We start from the raw sequence: 23,331 nt of genomic DNA, 5'->3' as shown, positions 1-23,331 counted from the left end.
CCATGGGATCAACCAGCACATATTTTTGCTCTTATTTATATCACTGCAATGTTACCAACATGAGCATAGTTAACCTGCCTCACTAAAGCAGAACTCAATATTCTTCCCAACTCAAACTCTGCACCTAAAAGTCTGAAAAGGAATTATTTAAAGTTGTTGTACCTACTTTGGAAACTTTCAGGTTATTTTGTCCAGCTATGCCAGAAAGATTAGCTTGGCTAGTAAAGACTTCTTCAATGCCTATTGTGGGAAGAATCTTCTCAAGCTGATAGTCACTAGAGAGTGAAAATTTTGGCAAGAAGAGATCGATATATCTGTAAAAAAGGAATGAGAAGAGAGTTTTATGATCATTTAATTTTCCAGCATCTTTGGGATGAGTAAATTCAAAAAAATCATCTTGACATTCTGTTGAACAAATTTTTATTAAACACAATAAGACCCAGGATAGAGACTCTTAGAAGTGAACTTTGTGTTAAAACTGAAATGTATCTTCGTATTCATTTCCAGCGATATGTGTTAAGCAGTAACCTAAAAGGTCTAAAAGTTCTTAAAAGCTGCTGACTGTAGTGTCTCCTGAGTGGTAGTTCTTAGCTTCAGGTTCAAGGAAAACTTTTACATTAGACATTTTGTTCTCTTTTAGGAAAGAGCCCTAATTGGGCCAATTTTACCAGCAGACAAGTTCTGGGAGTGATGAAACTGCCCAGTCATGGGGTAACATGTAAGATGGCTAATTAGCAGTCCTTCAAATTCTTATCTACCAGTTTCCAAGCAAAATGTAGTCAGAGTTAGAAGTCCCTGAATCTGTTTAAATCATTCTGATAAAGCATGCTGTGATTCTATTAACTATAATATTGCTTTCTATGAGGCAATAAAGTACCTGTCCCATACCTTATTCATGTTATTCATTGGGAATTTCTTTTGCTTTCCTGCTTGGGAGAGTCAGATTCAAGCCCTAATTCAAACTACAATCAGCATTTCCCAAAACTTGTGAAAATGAAGAGCCTAATCCTTCTAATTTATTAGAGGTCAGGTTTCATTTGGAATGAATTTAGTACACAATCTCAAGGTTGGATGGTACAGGGAGTGGAACAAATCATGGCCCTTATGAATCCCAGTAAAGTGGTGTTTTTATGATGGAAATATAAGAAAAAAAATCGGTAATTTTCACTGAATTCTACTTAGCAAGGTAGTAAAATGGATCCAGTTTGTGTATTTTAGAAAGACTACAACATATAAAAGGATCTAAAGCTAATTTTCAGCTATACCCCACCAGTTCCATCTAAACAAAGCCATCCCCTCTTTCTCCCACCGTATTTTCAAAGCTTTCCATTTAATCTAAGTCAGTGTCTTCATCTTGGATCTTTGAGACTTATTTTTTTTTTATTCTCACCAATTTGAGAAAGATCTGTATCCTTTACTTTCAAATTGTGAAACTGATTTTTTGACTCTAGAGACTTTGACTCTACAGCCTTTTGTTTATTCTTTCTTACTGCCTTTCACATTCTTTCTAGTATTAATAGACATTTGGATATCTATCATAGCCACCCTACTAAATCATGAGCTTCATTAAGTCTGGGACTTTTTTTTCATCTATTTATATTTGTTTGTTTTTGCCTCTTGCTCTCCAAATGTCCTTTACATGGTAGCTTGTATAGGTTTTCCTTGAATTGAAAATTTTAGAATATTTGAATTGAGAGAAATTCTAGAGACCCATATATCAAGTTAAACCCACTCCTTTATGTGGAGAAATTAAAGTGGTCTAGAAAGAGGTGACTCAATGAGGCCATGCCAGTAGTGGCTGAGCTGGGATTCCAACAAAAGCCTGATGAACATTAAGTCAGTGCTTTCTCTGCTCTGCTATTGCCAATTTAACTGAATCAGAAAAATTAATTAAATTGAAAAAATAAAACTGATTTATTTCTTAATATGTTGTGACAATTGGTGTACAACTAAGTTATTAATGAGTTGGTTTCTCCTTGTTCTTGGGGATATTTTTGATTTCTAAGAGTCTTGTAAAAAACTTCGGACAGGAGGCAAGAATTACTTGCACTCTCCAGAAAAGGCTTCAGTTTGACTTAATGGTGAAATGGAAAGAGCCTAGATTAATGGTCAGGACACCAAGAGTCTAGTCCAAGTTTTAGTACTGAATTGCTAAGTGATCCTCAGTTTTCTTAGCTATCAAATGAGGGAAATATTATATACCTCTCAAGGTTGTTGTGAGAGAACACTGTAAAAATTAAAGTTTTGTGAGTTTATTCATTCATCAGATCTATTACCTATTTTCCAATGAAATGATAGGATTGTTTCTAATGCAATATTATGAGTGATTTGCTTCTATGGTATGTCAGAAAGAATCCTAAATTTAGAATCAATATTTGAATCTTTTAATTGTAACCTTGCTCAAGTCACTTCAGTTTTTGAGTCTCAGTTTCTACATCTGTAAAATGAAAGTATTCAATGACCTCTAAGTTCTTTTCCAACTCAAAAATCTATGTTACAATTTTACTTATTTTTTAAAAAAACTTTCGAAGGAATATGTCAGTTTTCAATAGATACCTTAGTTGAGGTCATTGGCAAATAAATAATCAAGCCCTGGGTGCATAAGAGGCACAAAAAACAGAATGAGTACCTAGATTTACTAATTCTCAAAATTTTACTGAGGACTAGCTGTATTTACAGTAAAGGCATTTTAGAAAATAAAAGACTTTTAAAAGGAAAATAACAGAGTTGTTAGAGATGAAAAGGACACTAGACTACAGATTAAAATATAAAATAAGTGATGTTAAAATTATATGGGACCCTAGAGATCACCAGCACCATCAGTGGATAATTACCTTTCTTCAAGTGAATTTTTCCATTTTTCCAGAACTTCTGGGGAGAGAGAATTTTCAACATCCTTCATTTTCTTTTCATCAGGAAGGATAAAAAGTGCTGTAGCATTACCCTTATATGGCAGTTCTACAACTGTGCAGAAAAGCTCCTTGTCATGAAAAACACGGGTGTAAAAATTATCCAGTTTCATCATGGAAACTTTAACAATCTCGTCTTTACTCACAAAGAAGTTCTGCTCTGAAGTGTAAGATGACTTAAATGGTTTTTTCCATTTAGCTTAAGAGAAATCAGAAAAGATACAGGAAAATGTTAAACACAAGAGCCATTTTATACATTATCTATTTTATATTATTTTATATTTTATATTATCTACTCTTAGGACAAGCTGAACCATAAGTCAGGAGTTCTTCACCTTCTTTAGTGTCATGGAACCCTTTGGCAAAGTCCACTGGAGTCTGAATAACATCTTGTCATCAACATTTCTAATTTTTTTAAAAGCTAAAATTTGGTTAGAAATTAATGAAAACAATAATGTACATTTTTCCTATCCAATTTTATGGAATCTCAGAAATCTCTCCAAGGATTCCTAGACTCCAGGTTAAAAACTCCTACCCCAAATTGCAGAGTCATAACATTTTTTTAAGTTAGCAGCTAAAAAGAGCATTAATCAATGTCATTTAATTTAAAAAAATATTGAAACTACTACCTTCCCCTTTCCTCATTGCATTTTTTTTTCTTGCTTCATATTTTTTGGCATGGGTCAGAAATTTTGAAAAGGAATAAGGAAAAAAAGATAAAAAACATAATCCTGGACCCAAAGATCACAGATTTGAAGAGTGAAGGAGCCCCAGAATTCATCTAATACAGCATCATCTTTTTTCCTGATGACAAAGATGAGTTTCATAGAGGTTAAGTGACCTTTCCAACTCACATGAGGGTTAAAGTGCAGAACCAGGATTGAAACCTCAATTCTCTGTTGAGAAATCCAATTTCTCTCAGCCATGCTGCCCTTCTATGAGACATGGACTGATTGAAGCAAAAGATGATAGACTAAATTGCAACATCCCAGGAAGATAGCTGTCAGATAAGTTGATCTGATAGAAACAAAGATTTAGGAATAGAAAACCATCTAGTCCAAGACTTCTTATATTATAGATGTTAGTAAAAAACAAAACAAAACAAAACAAGCAAATTCAAACTTTCATGGAAATTGTAGAAGCATAGTGTCTAGAATGAAAGAGGGATTTGCCCCACTGTCCTTCTCCCTGGCAGCTGACAGCTAGAACATTTTGTTCAGTTCTGGGGAAAAAACAAACAAAAAAACAGCAACTAGCTTGAATAAAAATCCAGGGAATAGATTTCAGGTTGGTGAGGGAACTGGAGACCATACTGTTGTTGATCAACCAATCAAAATAATTAACAATATAGAACAATGATATCAAACAAAATAGAAACATATCCTTATCTGCTGTATATTGGTTTAGAAAACCACAAATTAAAAATATTATTTCTGTTGTATTCTATTTTTATTTATTTTATTAAATATTTCTCAATTTTTCAATTTTAATCTGATTCTGGCTGTACTTTAGAGTACTGTGGGCCACATATGATCTGTGGGCAGCATGTTTGACACCTCTGATGTAGACTATATTGGATTTAAAACAAGGATGAAAGCATGATTTAAACATTTGTTAGAAACAAATTCTTAATGTTAGAAACAAAATTCATAATAATTCATAATGTTAGAAACAAAAGCCTCTCTCTCAAATCACATGATAATATCAATAGATTCAGAGAAAAACATTTTTACAAAGCATAACAGTATTTATATAAATATAACTGGCTGGCTAAGATCTAGGAACAGAGACTTAGAATAGGGTGTATCATCAATAAGCCTGCAAAGCCTTTAGAGGGCTTTCATAGAAGGAAAGAGAATTTTGCAATTTTGAATGTTAATGGACATCTTTCTTGACCTCTCATCAGCTTTTGACACTTGATCACCCTCTATCCTTTTTATTCTATCTTTTCTCTAGGTTTTCATGACACTACTCTATCCTGGTTCTTCTCCTAACTGAATTCTCTTTCTCAGTTCTTTTTGCTAGGTCATGACCAATTGATCTCATCCATTATAATGGATTCAATTTATATCTCTATATAGATGATTCTTAGATCTATTTGTCCAGCTCTAACTTCTCCTCTGACCTCTTGTTTTTCATATTTAACTACCTATCTGGCATCTCAAAAATGGATGTCTTAAAGACATCTTAAATTCATCACTATATTAGTATGCTTTTCTGTCCTGAATCCCTCCAAATCTGAATATTTCCATCTTCTGTCATCTTTGCTAATTTGCACAGGGTGAAATGAACCTTTGGGGTTGGTTTGATTTGTATCATCAGAATTTGGACTTATAGTACATAGCTGATGTATTTTGGTTGTTGATATGTTTTGTTTTATATAACTTTCATTTCTTTATATTATTGTATCCTTTCCTCAAATTTGAGAGAAAACACTAAAAAAAGAGAGAAAAAGAAAACAATCTAGCAAAACTAACAACATAGCAACCAAACTCAACAATACATATAGTGTTCCACAACCACAATCCCCTGCCTCTGAAAAGAAGAGAGGATGCTGCATTCACATATCTTTTCTTTGGAACCAAATCTGATCAATATAATTACACTGTTTAGTTTTTATTTGTGAGTGTTCTTTCCAATTATTTGGTCGTAATTATTGTGTATAGATTTTCCTGATACTGCTTACTTCATATTAAATCAATTCATATAATTTATTCCTGTTATTTTTAGTATTCTTCATATTTCTCACTTCTTGGAGCTCAGCAATATGCATACACCACATTTGACTGTTACATTACAAATTACTTGTCAGAATTGTTAGAACAATATGCACCTCCTTCAACAATGTGTTAGTGTCCTTCAATGTTTACTTACCTTTCCAACAATTTCCATTTTTGTCACCTGCAATCCCTGTACCAGCTCATTGGATGTGAAGTCTAGTCCTAGAATTGTTTTGATTTTTATGTCTCTCATTATTAGTAGCCAATAACAATCTTGAATGGTCCTTTATGATTTATAATTCTTTTGTGTGTTGTACCTTCGAATTCAGGTAATTCATTTTTAGTTTCTATGTGGTATAATATACTAGTCTAAATTTAATTTTTGCCAAACTACTAGTGTTCCTAGCAGTTCTTCTCAAATAGAGAATGCCTCCCAAGTTATTTGTGCTTATTGGCTTTTTGAATACCATATTAATGTTTGGTTTTTTTCTGATGCTTACTTTTCTACTGTCTTCCACTAGTGAAACTTTTTTTAGCAGTGCCAAATAGTTTTGATGATTATTACTTTATTATATAATTTGAGATCCAGAAGGGTTATTTCCATTTCATTCCTATTTATCAAAGAGACTAGGAGGGAATTGGTTAGCCCTTTATGGGGATCACTTTTGCTGCAGGGATCTTTAGAAAATTTTAGTGGGCTCTGTGTAGAAAAGAACACTTTGTTTTGGTGTGCACCCCATATAGAAAGGGCCACTTTTTGTATAGCATTCAAGTAGGATGGCATTATACACTGAGGGAATCTTTGGAGGAATTTCCACTCAGGATAGTTTTCTCATTTGAGAAAAATGCTAAGTTGACCCCAGGTTCCAAATCCCTATAAGGAGAGCTTTACATGGCTTGGAGAGCTCAGTATGAACCAAGTTTCTGTTGAAAATAGAAATCAGCTTTCTCTGTCTTTGTGCTTCCTTTACTTCAGGATTGAGAAAGGCTCTATGAGGCTAAGAAAGTGAAGCAAGTAGAGATAGTTGGTAAACACTGTAAAATGTTTATTTTGTTTTCTTATTGGGGCAACTTTGGAAGAAGTTGCTTCTTCTCGAAGTCTGAACAAATTTCTGTTTGTAGGTAATTGATTTTCACCTGGACATATGAAAATATAAATATTTAACTTAAGAATTAACTATCTGGCACTAGGGAAAGGACATTACTTATGCATTCTCAGAAAACATAAAAAAACTATCCTGAATTCAACATAAAGAGTGTGAAAAAAGTATATATGTGTAGGTACACATACAAATTTATCTTTTTTCTGGGGACAGAAAATTTCATGCAGAGGAAAGTGTATAACCTGGCTTTTGAGCATGACTATTTTCCTGAATCTACATAGAGCTTGATGGGTCCCTACCATGTGGGTGGGGATAGCCTCTTCAATTGTCTGCTTGTGACTTCAAAAATTATGTAACCAAGCTATTTGTTCTCTTTTCCCACCATCTTTTTTTGCTGGACTCTTAGGTGCCACATCTAGCATAGATGCCCATGAACTGAACTGGACTGGAGAAAGTAACTTGCCTTATACCTGATCTCCCTCTTTTATACCTAGCACCAAGAAATGGGCCTGGAAGTGGTTGTTCCTCCTTTGTTTTATTTATCCTCAGTTTTAGGTTTTAGAAATGATCCCTAAAGACAAGGAGTTTGAGCTAAGATGACCTTAGAGCCAGTACTGCAGGCAACTATCTCAGCATGAAAATCCTGAGAAGCCAGGGCACCTGGGATTCAAGTTTCAGAGGGTTTAAACTTGGAACTAGATCTGTGCATTATAAGAATCGAGCTAAGCCATAAATTTAATCTCCTTCCCCTCTCCAGACACTTAGGTAATGGTAGAGGAGATAGAGAGATTATGCCTCTCACATGTTGGGGGAGGTGTTTTGTTATTTCAAACCAAAATCAAACTCTCTAACTTCTACCCATTATCTCTAGTTGTATTCTTTGGAGCCAAGTAAAGCAAGTTTAAGCCTTTTTCCATATGATATTTCTTCATTGACTTGAAGAAATTTGTCACCCTCTTAATCCTTCTATTCTCCACTCTAAAGATCCCTAGTCCTTTCTTTTTCCAACAAGTATTCATTCATATATTTTGCTTTTTATATAATCTTCATTTATGACTATATCCCTCCTTCTCCTACTCAGCAAGTCAACTCTTGGGACAATGAATAAAAAAGAGAGAAAAAAGCAATTCTACACCCCCAAGTCTGATAATACATGCACACCTATAGTGCTCCTCCTCATACACCCTGCCTAAAAGGAAAGTAAGTATGTTTCCTTACCTTTACTCTGTGGCCAAGCTAAGTCATAGTGTTTAATATTGGGTTTTGTTATTTCCACTTCCATTTATAATGCAGTGGAGCTTTTAATAAAGACTAAAGAGCTGGAGATCCCTGATGGGTTGCTCTGAAATAACCTACCAAGACTGACTGGTTTTGTGGCTGGGACCAATACTGCCAAAATAATCTCCCTCCAGTCAGAACAATTGCTGGTCATGTAGCCAGACCCCAAAGCAAGAACCCTGCCCAAAGAAGGATACTTCTAAGTATGTCCTAGGGATTCAAGATGTCCTAAAACTGAATTCAGTGCAATGACCAATCATGGCTTCAGAAGACTGACAGAAAAACAGGCCTCCCTCCTCTCTTCAGGATGCTTGTGGTATAGACATCGCTATAGAAAGACGTGGCATGAGGCATATGTTGTTAGTTATGGCCAATGTGTGTTTAGTAGTTGTTTTTTTTTTGGTTTTGCTTTGTTTAACTTCTTTTTACAAAGGAGATTCTATTGATGACAAGAAATTCATTGGGAAGAATCAGTAATTTTTTAGAGCATCAAAATATTTTTTTAAGAGATGTTTTTCTATAGCCGTTATAACACACAAAAATGTAATGGATCAGCAATAAGGTGAACCTATCCCATCTACTGAATCATAGTCAAATAGCCAGGCTCAAGGAGTGAGTTCAGGGTTCATTGATCACTCCACTTTAAAAAGGACCAAAGACAGTATCAGAAGCAACTGCAACCTATAATTTTGGTTTTTAGTTGGGATCTTCCCCGAAATAAGGGAGTAGCCTGGGTAGATAATAAGAACCAGACTCTTCTGGTTCATAGGCCAATTGTGCCTCCCACAATAAATTAATGTCTTGGTCTTCTCATCCAATTCATTCTCTCTCATATGAGCTTGGGTAGCATGAGTCAACAGTCCCAGAAATTAGTTACTCCTCACTGAGTCAACCCAAAGAAATTGTGATTAAACCTTGGGGAATTTGAAATGATTCTGGAAGCCTAGTGCCACCATCAGCCTCTCCCCTTTCTTTTCTAATATACTTTTCTTTCTGTTGCTATGAATCTGCTACTTTAATGGTTTGAGATCCACAGCATGGATAGATTAGTAGATGCCTTCACAAAAGTTCTCTTGAACTGGGAGTTAGGAGACTTATGGCATAATTCTTGATTCACTGTGGGACTGTGTCTCAATTTCCTCATCTGTAAAATGAAGATAACAACTACTGTCTTCTTTACACCTACCTCACAAGACTGTTGTAAGAACCACATAGGATAATATGCATGAAGTTTCTTTTAAATCCATAAAGACTACTGTAATGTGGAAACTATTATCATCATTAGTCAGCCAATCAGTCAAGGATCATTTTTAAAAAACCCTTACCTGAAAGAACATGAATCATGTAACCATGGGAAAATATTCTAAATTAATTAATTAAAAAATAAAAATAAATAAATAACCCCTTACTGTCTGCCTTGTCATCAGTTCTAAGACAGAAGAATGGGAATGGAAAGGCATTTAGGATTAAGTGACTTGCTCAGAGTAAAAAAACTATAAAGTGCCTGAGGTCAGATTTGAACACAGATCCTCCCAGTTTCAGGCCTAGTGCTCTATGTACTGTACTATCTAGCTGCTTCAGTCAAGGATTTAAGTACTATGTCAAGTACTAAAGAGACAAAGAAAGGTAAAAATAGCCCCTCTTCTCAAAGACTTCACATTCTAGTATGGAGAACAAAATGAGAATAACGAGTTTCTTTAGTCATGTCCAACACTTTGTGACTACATTTGGGGTTTTCTTGGCAGAGGTACTAGACTAGTTTGTGATTTCATTTTCCAGCTCATTTTATAGGTGAGGAAACTGAGGGAAATAAGGTTAAATGACTTGCCTGGGTCATGCAATCAGTAAGGATCTGAGGTTAGATTTGAACTCAAGAAGTGAGTTATCCTGACTTCAGGCTTGGTGCTCTATTCACCGCACCACCTAGTTGCCTATGAACAATTAAATATATATGAATAATATATAATAATATAATACAATAATATATGAGAGATGATAAAGGCATAAACAGCTACAGAGACCTCTTACAGATGGTGGAATGTCAACTGAGTCTTGAAAGAAGTCAAGGAAGCAAAGAGGTAGAAATGAGGAAGGAGAGCATTGCAGGCAGAGGGGACAGCCAGCACACAGGCTTCATTTGGAAAATGGGGTATCCTGGTTGAGGAATACCAAGTAGGCCAATTTAGCTGAATTATAGGGTGCATGAAGGGGAATAAAATGTAAGACTGGAAATAGGAAGGGAACAGATTGCGAAAGACATTAAATGTCAAACAGAGCACTTCAAATTAGTCCCATCAGTAATATTAATCTCTCTCTCTCCCCATTCTTATATCTGGTTTCCCTCTGCCAATCAACTGAGTTGATAAGAATTATAAATACTGGAGTTGAGCCAAGGATTACATGTCCATACCTACTTTCTAATGAATCAGATTGGCAGAAAATAGATGCTATTTCTAGAGTTCATTCACCTTCAAGCTCTAGAAACTTTAGCACTTTGGAAAAACATAATACAATGGTTGTCAAATGACCATCAAAGAATGCACAGTCATGGCTGTGGGGACCCATGAAATACTATAGGAATGAATGGAATTTTGTTTTTATACAATAAGATTTTATATAGGAATCAAATCACAACACTCACTAAGGAATAGCCTAATAGATATGAATAATTGGAGCAGAGATAAATATTTAAAACTTTACTGACCGAATCAAGGGAGTCAGAAGGTATACTCTTTCACCTGAGATGCACTAGCAATTCTAGGAATATACAAATATACAGCAGAGCAAGATGGACAATTCAAAATTGTCTTTCACAAAGTTATTATCCTTATTTTACAGATGAGGAAAATAAGACAAAAAAATTGTCAAACGAAAGGCCTGGAACCAATTGGTAAGTTGGGGGTGACATCAAAAGTCTCCTAACTCCTAGATCATGATTTTTCTCTTTGGGGAAAGCTTCTTCCAACCTGTCAGTTCTGTGTATTCCAAATCATTAAAGCTTCCATGGCTAAATTGAAGGAAAAATAATGAAAAAAAAAACAGTGTTAGATGCGAGCTGAGCAGGTCAGAGGAGGAAATTTGAGTACAAAGAGGGAAGACTAAAGAGATCATAGACAAGGGAAAGGGATTTACATGTAAAAAAATATAGCATGTGTTCTCAAAAAATTGGAAACTGAAGGGATGCCCCTCAGTGGGGAAATGGCTAAAAAAGTTGTGGTATATGAATTGTGTTTCCAAACTCTCATGCCCAATAAGGGGTGTATCCATGCTACCTCCCCCAAACAAATGTAAGCTATTTGAGCTCAAGAATTGTTAATGTCTTTTTATGATAGCATCTATGGTTCCTAGGACAGAGCAGACACTTAAGAAATGCTGATGGATACCATTGAAATGGTACTGTAAGAAATCTTGGAATTAAGTTAAACTAGGAAATATAAGCTATAATTTATTAAATTGAGAAAGAAAACAATTCTTCCTATCTGGGTGTGGTCCATTTTTCCATCCCCAAATTCTAATAACTAACTGAAGAATGCTCATTGACTTTACAGCAGTTTCCATAATCATAACTGGCTAAGCCAATACACAAATAGCCTGTAGTGCCAGACCTTACCCTTCACTGGTGAGGAATTGGCAGTATTTGCCTAATGTTAAAATATTTCTTCTATGAATACAGATTCTAGAAAACCCCAAGGAAGAATCAGTGAAGACTAGTATGGTATAAAGAAAGACTGTTGGATTTCATATAAGAAGATCTGAGGTTATGTGACCATAAAAGATCACTTAAAGCCTCAGATGTCAGTTTCCTTATTTGCAAAAAAAAGGGGGGAGGGGAAGGGGAAATAATTATATTCACATCCCTACATGTGATTATACACACAATTATACACAAGATGTATATAATTATATACACTTCTTGAACCGATACTATAAATGGACAACAAACAGGAAACAGAAATGACTAGAAGATCTTATTGGATCACATTTGGAAAATGCTTCCATAATGATTCAAAGCCACTTTTTAGCCTAAAAACCTAGCTCTTGAACCCCATCTATGTCCTAGTGATGATAGCATATATGAATGATGGACAACCATAATTCCCAAAAGTCATTGTTTTGGGTAACTCAAATGATAGAAATCAGGAAGCTTCAGCATGATTTGTATCTGTGAGAAGGCATAAAATACATGAACATGAGTATGCACTACCAGAAAGGGAGGTGAGGCTGTCATGTCATGAGAAGAAAGACTAATAGAGGAAAAGATCAAATGCTACTCTAATAGCCACAATATAAAAATAAGGGGGAAAAGGCTTTAGCCCATAAGTTGGCTCCTTTATAGAAGCTTTATGAACAACATGAACAATAATTGCACAGGATCAAGGTGTATGGGTCAGTTGTGATTTGTATCAGTGAGGAAGTACTATATCCTAGATGAATCCAGAAGTGGAATTTAAGATAGAGGACTAAAGTGAGAAAAATGCACTATATGTTTTAAAATGCTTTATGATTGTGAGTTATGATAGTTAATAGCAGGGAAATAAACAAAGGTGAAGATCCAATTGTTAATCATCTCACCACTTCCAAGAAACTATAAAGCAAGGAAATGAGAAGTAGGCGAGAGAGATTTTGAATGGAAAAGAAAATGGATCTAGTGATCTTTTTTTTTCTTTTTAACCCTTGTACTTCGGTGTATTGTCTCATAGGTGGAAGGTTGGTAAGGGTGGGCAATGGGGGTCAAGTGACTTGCCCAGGGTCACACAGCTGGGAAGTGGCTGAGGCCGGGTTTGAACCTAGGACCTCCTGTCTCTAGGCCTGACTCTCACTCCACTGAGCTACCCAGCTGCCCCTAGTGATCTTTTCCTGGGAGCACTATTGGCCAATGGAAAGTAATCACTGTAGTCTAGACTTCATGGATTTTGGCTATATAGTTCCAGAGAGAATGTCCTTATTTTATCCTATGGCAGTAGGTGGGGAAGCCAAAACTTCACCTACAGAGCTGAAACAGTTGGTCTAAGCAACAAATAGGTTTGCTTCAACAAAACTCATCAGAATAGGACAGGTCGAAAATTTCAAGGGACTTGAATCATGTAGAGCTCCAGAGTGGTACAGAAAACCTGAACTAAAAAGGAATCTTTTGAAGCTGCTTGGTGAGAGACTTTTTGCCCTAGGATGTAAAGGTTTTAGGGGACTCATAGTCACAGAGGCTTAAAGTTGAGCAAGATAATTTCAAATGTTTGGTAAATTATCTGAATCCCAGAATGTCTAATTTCTTTAAACCCTTACCTTCTATTTTAGAATCAATACTAAGTATGAGTTCCAAAGCAGAGGGGTGGTAAGGGGTAAGCAATGGGGATCAAGTGACTTGCTCAGGGTCACACAACTAGAAAGTATCTGAGGCCAGATTTGAATCCAGGATCCCTTGTCTCTAGTCCTGGCTCTCTATCTACTGAGCCACCTAGCTGCCTTGGAGGTCTACTCTTAAGAAAATGAGATGGGAAAGAAAAAAATATCTTGACAAAATCCCGAGTCTCCCACATACATAACTCAGATTGACAACACAGGTTAGCCTTGCCAAGTGGAATGGATTCTAAATTAGCTGGAAATTTAGAGTTTGATCTAAAATCCATTCCAGAAGGGACTGTGCCAGCTTTCTTTGAGGACACAATCTGTAAGAGTTCAGTCCATCAAAGGGAGAGAACTAAGAAAGATTAGTTTCTTGTATTGTTTATACCAAGGACCAGAATTCACACATAACTTGGCAACTTACAAATATCCTCTTTGTTCATTCTCATGGCCACCTCTGTGGTTCCTCCCTATTACCCCTAGGATCAAATCTAAAGTCTTATTTTTGGCATGTAAATCTTTTCCCAATTCAGTTCAATTTTGCTTTTCTAATTTTCTTACAACTTACTCCCCTCTATGCACTCCATTGGGCTTCCTGCTGCTTTGTTTAATGTTTCTTCACACATTTCCATATCTTTGCACAGGCTATCCTCCATGCCTAGAATGCTTTGCCTCCTCACTGCTTTCTCTTATTTTCCCTGATTTCATCCAGGACTCAGCTCAAACCTCACCTTCTACAGGAGGCCTGTCTCAGAATGATTTTCTTTCTCTGATTATCTTTCACCAATTCTGCATAAATCTTTTACATATATCATTATTTTTAGTCTATTTCTTTCATTCAAAGGTAAGTTCTTTGAGAACAAAGACTATTTTGACTTTCTTTGTATGTATCTGCAGTGTTTAACCCAATGCCTGGCACATAATAAATGTTTGATAAATCCTTATTGATCAACTGACTGATATGCAGCCTTGAATAGCAAGCATTGGAGTTGGTATCAAAAGACTAAGTTTTAAGGCTCAGTTCTGGCATTTATTTTATGTGTCACCTTGAGCAAGTCCCTTTACTTTGCTAAGCTTATGTTTACTCATCTAGTAAATAAAGGAATTGAATTAGATGATCTATTTATGAGGTCTCTTCCAGCTTTAATACTCTATGATCCCATGATTACAATAATAACAACAAAAACAAAATGAAAACCTATAAGAATAGCTATATGTTAATAGTCAAGAGTTAAACAGAAGTGGAGGAAACAGTAAAAAACACTAAATTCCTACCCCCTTTGCTGCAGGCAAATTGATCACAGATCTGAGAGCTCACACAGTTCAACTCCCTTGTTTTATAAAGAAAAAACAAAACAGACTCGATGAGGGAAAGTGATTAGTACAGAGCCATTGAGAGGTTCAAACCCAGATCCTGTAAGTCTAAATATAGGAGATTTGATCATGAGGACCTCAGGCCAACAGGAAAAGTGTTATACAGTCAAGAAACTAGTAGAGGACTCCAGTGGAGCAAACCTCCGGGGCTTGCAGGTGAGAAAAGATACGAGGCCACAGACCCAAAAGCCTTATTATAAAAGAAATTTTTTTGCTTGTGAATAGAGTAAGTTTTCCAGATGAACCCATAATTCTTACCTTTAAAGAATATATAATTCGTAAGTACCATTATTGTGTCTTTACTGAGGCTCTTGAACAACTCCATGATTTTTCCTTGGGTTTGCTTCTTTACATAATCATTGATATATTGTTTTGCCAAACCAGAATCCTGGAAGTCAGTAGAAAAAACTTCGGCTGAATAAAAAACTTTACTGTCATTCTGGAACTTCTCTAGCAATTCCATACTTTTGTCAACAAACAAAGCATTTCCTGTGCTTAATTGGAACTCATCATTTGGGAGATTGTGAGAGTAAATGAGTTCTTGAAAGGCTCTGTGAATTTCAGTCACTGAAGTCTCTGTCAAGTTGAATCTCAGGCCTTCTAATATCTGAGTCTGGGTGCTTCCTTGGGCCCCCAGAGAAAGGAGGGCAAAGGCAGTGGATAGACTCAGGGGAGAGAAAAGGACATTCTTGTCAGGGTATTGTGAAGCAAGCTCCTTGTATAGCTTGAAGGTAAAGTCAGCGTTGCTGGTGAATATTGCAGAGGAATCTTGATTTATCCTGCCAGGTTGTTTCTCCTGGACCTGGTCATCAATCTGAACTTTCTCCGGGTCGGTGGAACACATCCCAGAAACACAGAATACAGCCACCATCAGCCCCAGAAGGTAGGAAGGCGTCATTTTCCCAACCTCTACTCTGTGGAGAAGAAGAATCCATGTAATCATTGCAGGCAAAATGCTAAGCAATATTAGACTTGGACAGCCAGATGGTACAGAGGCCTGGAGTCAGGAAGACATCAGTTCAAATTTGACTTTAGATACACTATTATGTGACCCCAGACAAGTTACTTACCCTGGTTTGCTTCAGTTTCCAGATCAGTAAAATGAGCTGAAGAAGGAAATGGGAAACCAATCTTTGCCAAGAAAACCCCCCAAAAGGGATGGGAGGTTGCAAAAAGTCAGAAAAGACTGAAAAATAACTAAACAACAACAAACAACTAGACTGAAAGAAAGTGGCCCACTGCTATCTCACAGTATCAAACAAGGGACACTTTCTCTGTTAACTGGCTTTTGCTTCCTACCCATCAGTCTTTGGGCATAAGGAATCATTCCACATTCAAAGAACCTGGCTAGACTTTTAGTCCCTCCCAACTATGGCTCCATTTACTTTCTATAAATTCTGTCCAAAGTCCTCCCTCATTGACTCATTATAATGAAAACAACCCAGAGGTCTGGGAAACTAGGCTAGTAAAGTAAATAAAGGCTCTGAATATCCTAGAAACATAATAGGACATAGCACATTCATTGATGAGAAAGACTTTGAATATGCTTAATAAAGAGCTAATATTTATATACCTTTTCTTTTGCAGCATGTTTTGCAAACATTGTCCTCATAACAACCCTGGGGGGAGGTGTTATTATCCCTCTAGTACAGATGAGGAAACTGAGGCAGATAGTGGTTAAGTGATTTGCTAGTAATTGCCTGAGATGGTATTTCAGCTCTGATATTTTTGACTGCAGATCCAATACATTATCCAATTCACCACCTAAGCACCCCAGTTACGTACTGTGTGTCTATTGCCTAACTATCATTATGCCTAAGTCTGGAGAGTCATCACTAGATGAATGGAACCTGGTAAAGAAAGAGTTGATACTCATTAAACCATGTACTTAGGTATGGAATGGTTTCAATCTACATCACTGATAGAAATACCTGCTCCAATGAAAGTACACCTCCTTCCCCAACTTCTCCCACTGAGACCAGTCCTTTATTTACTCTACTTTTCCTCCTTTGAGGAGATCACTTATTTCTGAAGCTTTCTTAATCAATAACATTGACTCAGTTCTTTTAAAGGGTCCTGGTCTGGGGAGTCAAGAGATTTTGATTTGAGTCTAGACTCCTTCATTAATAGATAGCAATCTGCAGTCAGTAGACACTTAATGCATGTTTCTTGAATGAATAAATTATTGAAAGTACTAAATTAGGTGCCTGACCTTGAACCTATCTCCTTGCCTATAAAATGAAGAGATAAGTTTAGATTATTTCTAAGGATTCTTAAAGTTCTAACATTCTACATACTATCTCTAAAATCCTTCCTATCTCTACATTCTATGACTGTTCTGGTTTCTTCCTATCTGCATGTCCTGAAACAACTAAATTTTTAAATAGAAATCTTCATTTTCTTTCTCCCCTTATTATTTCCCTTTTTCCTACTTTCTAGTCATTATCAAAGGCAGTACTTCACTCTCTCTTTGAAAGGGGTGTCTAAATTATAGTCTTTCAACCAAAGAACATGGCACGTCAAGTGATAGAATGTGAAGTTTAGAACATAAAATATGAGACCACAGAAAACAAGATCAGAACCAGAAAGATCATAGGGTCAGAGAATTGTAAAAGTAGGGCAGAACAGAAACCTCAGGGATCAATAAGTTCAATCATCTCATTTTGTAGATAAGAAATCTGAGGACCAGAAAGGTACGTGGACTAGTGTAAAGTAATAATACAGGTAGAAAATAGAACACCTCTCTGGAAAATTTTTGGAACAGCAGATTCCAAAAGCTATGACTGGAATCCCTTAACTATCATAAAGAGATTTCCCCCTAAGATCTTGTTTAGATAAAATTTGCTTTCAGAAACAGCTGTAGAAAAAACCATGAAGTTTGTCTTTGGTACTTCCCCATGAACTTTTCTTCCTCCTTCCTTGTTCCTCTCAAACCTCCCAATTCTGATTCTAGTAACTGAAAATACCGTATTTGCCTGTAGGCTTTTGAACCATTTTCTCTCTTAGATACTCTATTAGCTTTCTTTGTATAATTTTATTCTCTATGAACTGTTTTACTTGCATATTTTGTTTGACTAACTTAAATTTAGTATTTTTGAGTCCTAGCATCTTATTGAATATAGTTTTTGGTATGGAATGTGCTTTTTTATGCTTAAAAATGGAACTCTTCTTCACTGCCCCATATAGTCTCTCATTGCTACTAATATCTACTAAAATATTAATTGATAACTGAAGCTCAGCTTGTTGTATAACCTTCTCTCACTGGGAGATTTGTATTTAAATAAGGGTTACTCAAAGACCAAAAGCCTTTGCAGACTCAAAGGAATTTGCTGATCATTTCATAGGATTGATGGGATGGGTGAGGATAGTAGTATTCTATTTCAAATCATGATCTATTCCAGAAAATACATAGAAGATTGGAGAATGCCAGAGGGGACCTTAGAACTAAGGTCATCTCATCTTCTTCTTATGTTATAAGTAAGGGGAAAACTGATACTTAGGAAGGTTGCACCTAAGATCATACAGATTCCATTGTAGACATAGGACTAGCAGGATTATTAATCTAATTTAATCTTTAATTCTACTTTAATGCTGACAATAACCTTGCCATTGTTCCATCATATCTGACTCTATGAAACCATGTACCATATTGTCCATGGGGTTTTCTTTGCAAAGATAATAGAGAAGTTTAATATTTCCTTCCCTGATAGATTAAAGCAGAGACTAAGTGACTGGCAGGGTCACACAGCTAGTATGTGTCTGGTTCTGGATTTGAACTCAGGATTTCATGACTTTAGGCTTGGAGCTCTATCCACTGAACTACCTACCTGCTATGTTCTATCCCTACATTATCGTTAATATAAGGCACCTATCATTAAGGAACTGAGAGAATATCTTGTCTTCAACCCCAAGCTAATGACAATGAAAATTCTACCTAGGTGTCAGCTAGGTGTCTCAGTGGATAGAGAGCCAGTCTAGACACAGGGGGTCCTGGTTCAAATCTGGCCTCAGACACTCTTATGGTGAAAACTCTGGTAGGTACTTAAATATTATCTGGGTTCAGAGAAAGGGTGAGGAGGAGACAAGACAGAAAGGACAGGGCAATAGACTGAGAATAATTTAACAAGTTTGGGAAACACAAATCAAGAATGGGTTTGGCAGTTGAAGGGAGTCATAGTTAGGATCCCAACTGCCTTTTAGATCCACCTAGCTAGGGAGTCTATGAAATCAACAAATAAGTGAGTAATACTGGGACAAAAGGATTTATAAACACAGGTTTAATAATGGCTAAAGGACTTAGGGATAATGGGGAGAGGCCACACTAAATCTAATCACTAAAAGACCAACACAAGGGCTGGGAGATGGGTTATAGACTTCACTGCTCTAAAACAGACTTTATCACAGGCTGGAAGGGAATTGGGTCTCTCACAGAGTTTTGTCCACTTCTGCTCCTCTTGATGGTACAAGAAAACAGGTTCACAGGAAAGTAAATCCAGGAAAGTTAAATCAAGGAGCTTGTCTCATACTGGGATGTCCGCCACCCCAGTTAGATCTTCTTGCTCACTTGATCTTTCACTGGCAAGTCTTCCTTCTCTGTGATAAATCCACACTCCTTGGGCTCTCCACAGGGACAGGTCAAAGCAGCCTTCTCCCTGTCTCAGTCTTGACCAGAGACCTCAAGGAAAACAGTTTCCTTCCCTTCATTCCATGGTTGGAATTCTCAGATCTTTAGAGACAGCCTGAGTGTTATCCTACATTAAATATATAATTTTCTAATTTCCTCCTAACAATACCTCCTAACTATGGGATCCTAAGCAAGTCACTTAACTCCAATTATTTAGCTCAGTGCTCTTTTACTTTGGAACCAAAACATAGTATTCTAAAATAGAAGGCAAGAGCTTTCAATAAATAAAATACATTATCCTATCTACATTACAGAGATCATTCAATTCCCCTCAAAAATGTCATCAGTAGGGGGATAGTGTAACTGGGAAAAAAAGATCAAGGTACTGAAAATCATTTCATTCTGTGCTTAGAAAAGCATGTTCCTTTGGTGTAGGCTAGCCTTCAGTAAGCCACAGAAGCCAAAGAAGTCAGAGCCGGAAGGAATTTAGCATATAGAATGTTTAAAATATAGAAAATTGAACATAGAATGTTAAGAAATTGAAGGCACCTTAAAACCAAGAATTTTAGAATTGGACAAGACCATGGAGAATAGGATGTCAGAATCAGTGGGGCTGGGTAGGCTCTTAGATCATTATACCTATGCTTGTTTCCATATCACTAAGGTTTACGAATCATTCCCCCCCCCAAACAACCCTGTAAGGTAGATAATGCGATTATTAATATATGTATATTTTACAGATTATAAAATTGAGGTAGAGTCACACACAGAAAATTATCCTGCTTTTCTTGCCATGGTGGCTTCTCTCCAGTTAGTGGTAGAGTTGGAATGGGAAGATGAATTTTTGTTGAATGAACTCCTGGGGTACACTGGGAAGAGCTCTAGATTCAATTAAAGGACCTTGATTTTGAATCATTTCTCTACTACTTAAATCTGTATATTTAAGGATATTGTTTTTCAACTATAAGTCTCAGTTTCTTCATCTACCAAATACAGGAGTTGGACTAAAGCCCCTTTTAGCTTTGATATTCTCTGATTCAACTAACCCAAATATCAAAGAGCAAAGAGATTTATTTTCCTGAGCATAGGGCATTAGAAGAGAAAAATTTTACTTACCTCTCACTCCCAAAGTAAGCTGAGTGAAGCTGACTTTACTCATATGGAAGATCTTTACCCTTATATTACTAGAAAGAGCTCCTCCCCCAGCTTACAAAACAGAAAATAGAGCAATAGGGGGCCTTGATTTTTGTGCTGACACTGGCAAAATGACCACTTCCAGTAATTCGATCTTTCCATTTATTTGCATAGGTATTAAGGTTTAATATATTTTGAAACGCATTTCCCGTATTTGAGATCAGTTAGAAGAATTACGAGAACATAGAAAAGCTGAAGGCTATTAGCTATTGCAATCAGAAAATTAAGATTATATCTATAATCTTGGCAAGATTAGCTGCTAACTCAGGATCGTTTACAAATGTAGAACAATCTATGCTTCCTGGAAAATGGCAAATTATTATTTTTATTAACTATTTCATTCCTCAAGGTATTATGTTTTTGTTGTTAAAGCTCATTTTTTCAAGCTTGATTTTGAAATGTTCAATATCTGACAACTTATTAGGTGACAGAATTGGAATCCTAAAAGGTCATAGAAAAATCAGAGCCAGAAGGAGCAAAGAAAATCATCTACTCTAGTTCCTTCATCTTACAGATGAAGAAATTGGGACTAAGAAAGATGAAATGACTTTTCTAAGTTAGAGATGGCATTCAAACCCAGAACCTGTCTCCTGATAAAGCTAGGGCTCTAATCATCCACACTGAGTTGATTTCACAAACTTTAAATCACTGGATAAATGTTAGCTATTATTATATAGAGACAGCAAGATGGCACAATGGATAGAATGTCAGGTCTAGAGTCAGGAAGACTCCTTTTCCTGAGGTCAAATTTGACCTCGGACGCTTACTAGCTGTGTGATCCTAAGTAAGTCACTTAACCCTGTTTGCCTCAGTTTATGAATTGGAAAAGGAAATGGCAATCTCCTCCAGTATCTCTTGTGAAGAAAACTCTAAATGAAGTTGCAAGGAATTGGATAGGACTGGAATGATTGAACAACAAATTATTTCATGGAGCTTTAAAGTTTTCTAAGTGCTTTACATATATTTTCATTAGATCCTCCTAACAATATTGGGAGATAGGTGCTACTCTTATACCTACTTTATGGATGGAACTGAGGCAAAGACAGACTAAATGACTTGTTCAGGGTCATACAACTAACAATTGTCTGAATTAGAATTTTAGCTCAGGTGTTTTGAATCTAAGACAGACATTCTGTGCACTAAGTACTAGATTCAGTATTGTTAAAGAAATGTGGATAGAGATGGAAATATAAGCAATGATGTGTATCTGTCAACTGCAGTTGGTGGGGATGAACACCTACTCCTCTCACCCTGGCTGCTGCTGTAAATTATCCCCTTCTCCCTGGTTTGCTTGATAACCTGTCAGTGATTCCTTTAACAACTGCCCAAGTAAGGACCCTTGAGAGGTTAGATGGATGGTTAACCTCTCCAGGCCCAACCTGGGGTTGGATAGATTGGTAATGGGCTATTGATTAGCTTTGGATAATAATTAGGATCTGACTGTGTATTTGAACTCCCTTCCCAAGGGCTGTGATATAAAGACCACTCAGGAAGGTACTTGTTATTAAACACTGGTTTATCTATAAGTAGGGAAAGGATAACAAGGTCAAGGATTGGGGATTGGAAACCCTATTGCTCTAATGTCTATTAAACTAATTGACAAGCAGGATTGGAGGCTGCAAACTGGTGGAGGCTTGAGGTCTTCATCCTCTATCTCTGGCCAGATCTGACCACAGCCAAGCCAGAGAATAGGGAAGGCTATTGCTGAAAATAGATATTGATAATCTTTATTCTCTCAGCTCTCTCACCAATACTGTTGATGGTTCACTAGCTCTCACAGTCTAGCAAGAAATAGATTCAGGCTTTTCCTACCCTCTTCTTCTTCAACCACCCTTCCACCCTTCAGCCACCTTTCAGCCACCCTCTGCCCAGATTAATCCACAGAGGTTTGCTCAAGTCTCAATTCAGAGATCTGTGATCTCCAGTTCTGAGCCCCTGAGACCAGAGACTTCCTTCACTGTCGCTGTCAGGGGGTATATATAGGATGGGGCTAACTGACGTTTTCCCCTGGCTCACAGCATCTGGGAACATTCCGAATCTCTCAACTGCCATCCCTGTCAGTCAAGCATCCATATCATCCCAGATTAATGATTATAACAGTATCCAAGATAAGGGAAGAACGAGTCCCATTGTTCTTTGCTCTGCTCTGGTTATCACAATTCAAGAAGATTTTTTTTTAAGTTGTGCTATATCCAAAGGAGAGAAACTAGGATAAGGTTGGGACTGAAGATGGTGCAAAATGTGAATCATTTGAAAGAACTCAGAATGTTTAACCTAATTCTCATCTCCAAATACTGGAAGGATGCTCTGTGAAAGAAATTTTAAATTATTCTCATTGGGATCAAAAGGCAGAATTGGAACAGATAGGTGGAAGGTAAAGAAAGGTAGATTTCGAGTAACTGTAATTATAATACCTCTTTTGACCCATGACCCAAACAGGTACTCACTTATATGTAGGATCCCACAGAGAGCAGCTACTATTCCCTCTTAAGATTCCCTCCATCCTTGATTGAATCTCTGCTAAATTTGATGTATCCCTGTGCAAATTTGTGTGTGTGTATGTATGTATACATGGGGGAAAGAGTGTAGTGGGCATCAGTAGACCAGTCTCATTTTTATCTGAAGCAGAAAAAGAAAAAGGAGGACCAAACATATATATATATACATATATATATATATATACACACATGCACAAAATTTGCTTTTTCTTTCTTTCCTTCCTTCCTTCCTTCCTTCCTTCCTTCCTTCCTTCCTTCCTTCCTTCCTTCCTTCCTTCCTTCCTTCTCAAT

The 23,331-nt window shown here is 36.6% G+C and overlaps 1 protein-coding gene across 2 annotated transcripts in view; it reads right to left on the bottom strand.

The window, feature by feature from the left end:
* The window catches only part of LOC123237582 (alpha-1-antichymotrypsin-like), a 32,427-nt gene extending 11,932 nt beyond the window's left edge, over window positions 1-20,495 (bottom strand). Inside the window, exons 1-4 of one of the 2 annotated variants that reach the window (XM_044664577.1) lie at window positions 20,465-20,495; window positions 14,983-15,638; window positions 2,835-3,108; window positions 167-314 (exon numbers count right to left, since the gene is read on the bottom strand). In XM_044664577.1, coding sequence (XP_044520512.1) covers window positions 167-314; window positions 2,835-3,108; window positions 14,983-15,622 — 1,062 coding nt within the window. In that variant the 5' untranslated portion in view covers window positions 15,623-15,638; window positions 20,465-20,495. Of the gene's footprint in view, window positions 1-166; window positions 315-2,834; window positions 3,109-14,982; window positions 15,639-17,048; window positions 17,247-20,464 lie in introns of those variants that run through there. The other variant, XM_044664576.1, reaches the window with a different exon arrangement.
* Window positions 20,496-23,331: the final 2,836 nt, after the last annotated feature.

This window comes from Gracilinanus agilis, chromosome 2 (genome assembly GCF_016433145.1).
Source record: "Gracilinanus agilis isolate LMUSP501 chromosome 2, AgileGrace, whole genome shotgun sequence".
Taxonomy (NCBI): Eukaryota; Metazoa; Chordata; class Mammalia; order Didelphimorphia; family Didelphidae; genus Gracilinanus; species Gracilinanus agilis.
The sequence above is the reverse complement of the archived record's forward strand: the minus strand, read 5'-3'. Positions and strand labels throughout refer to the sequence as shown.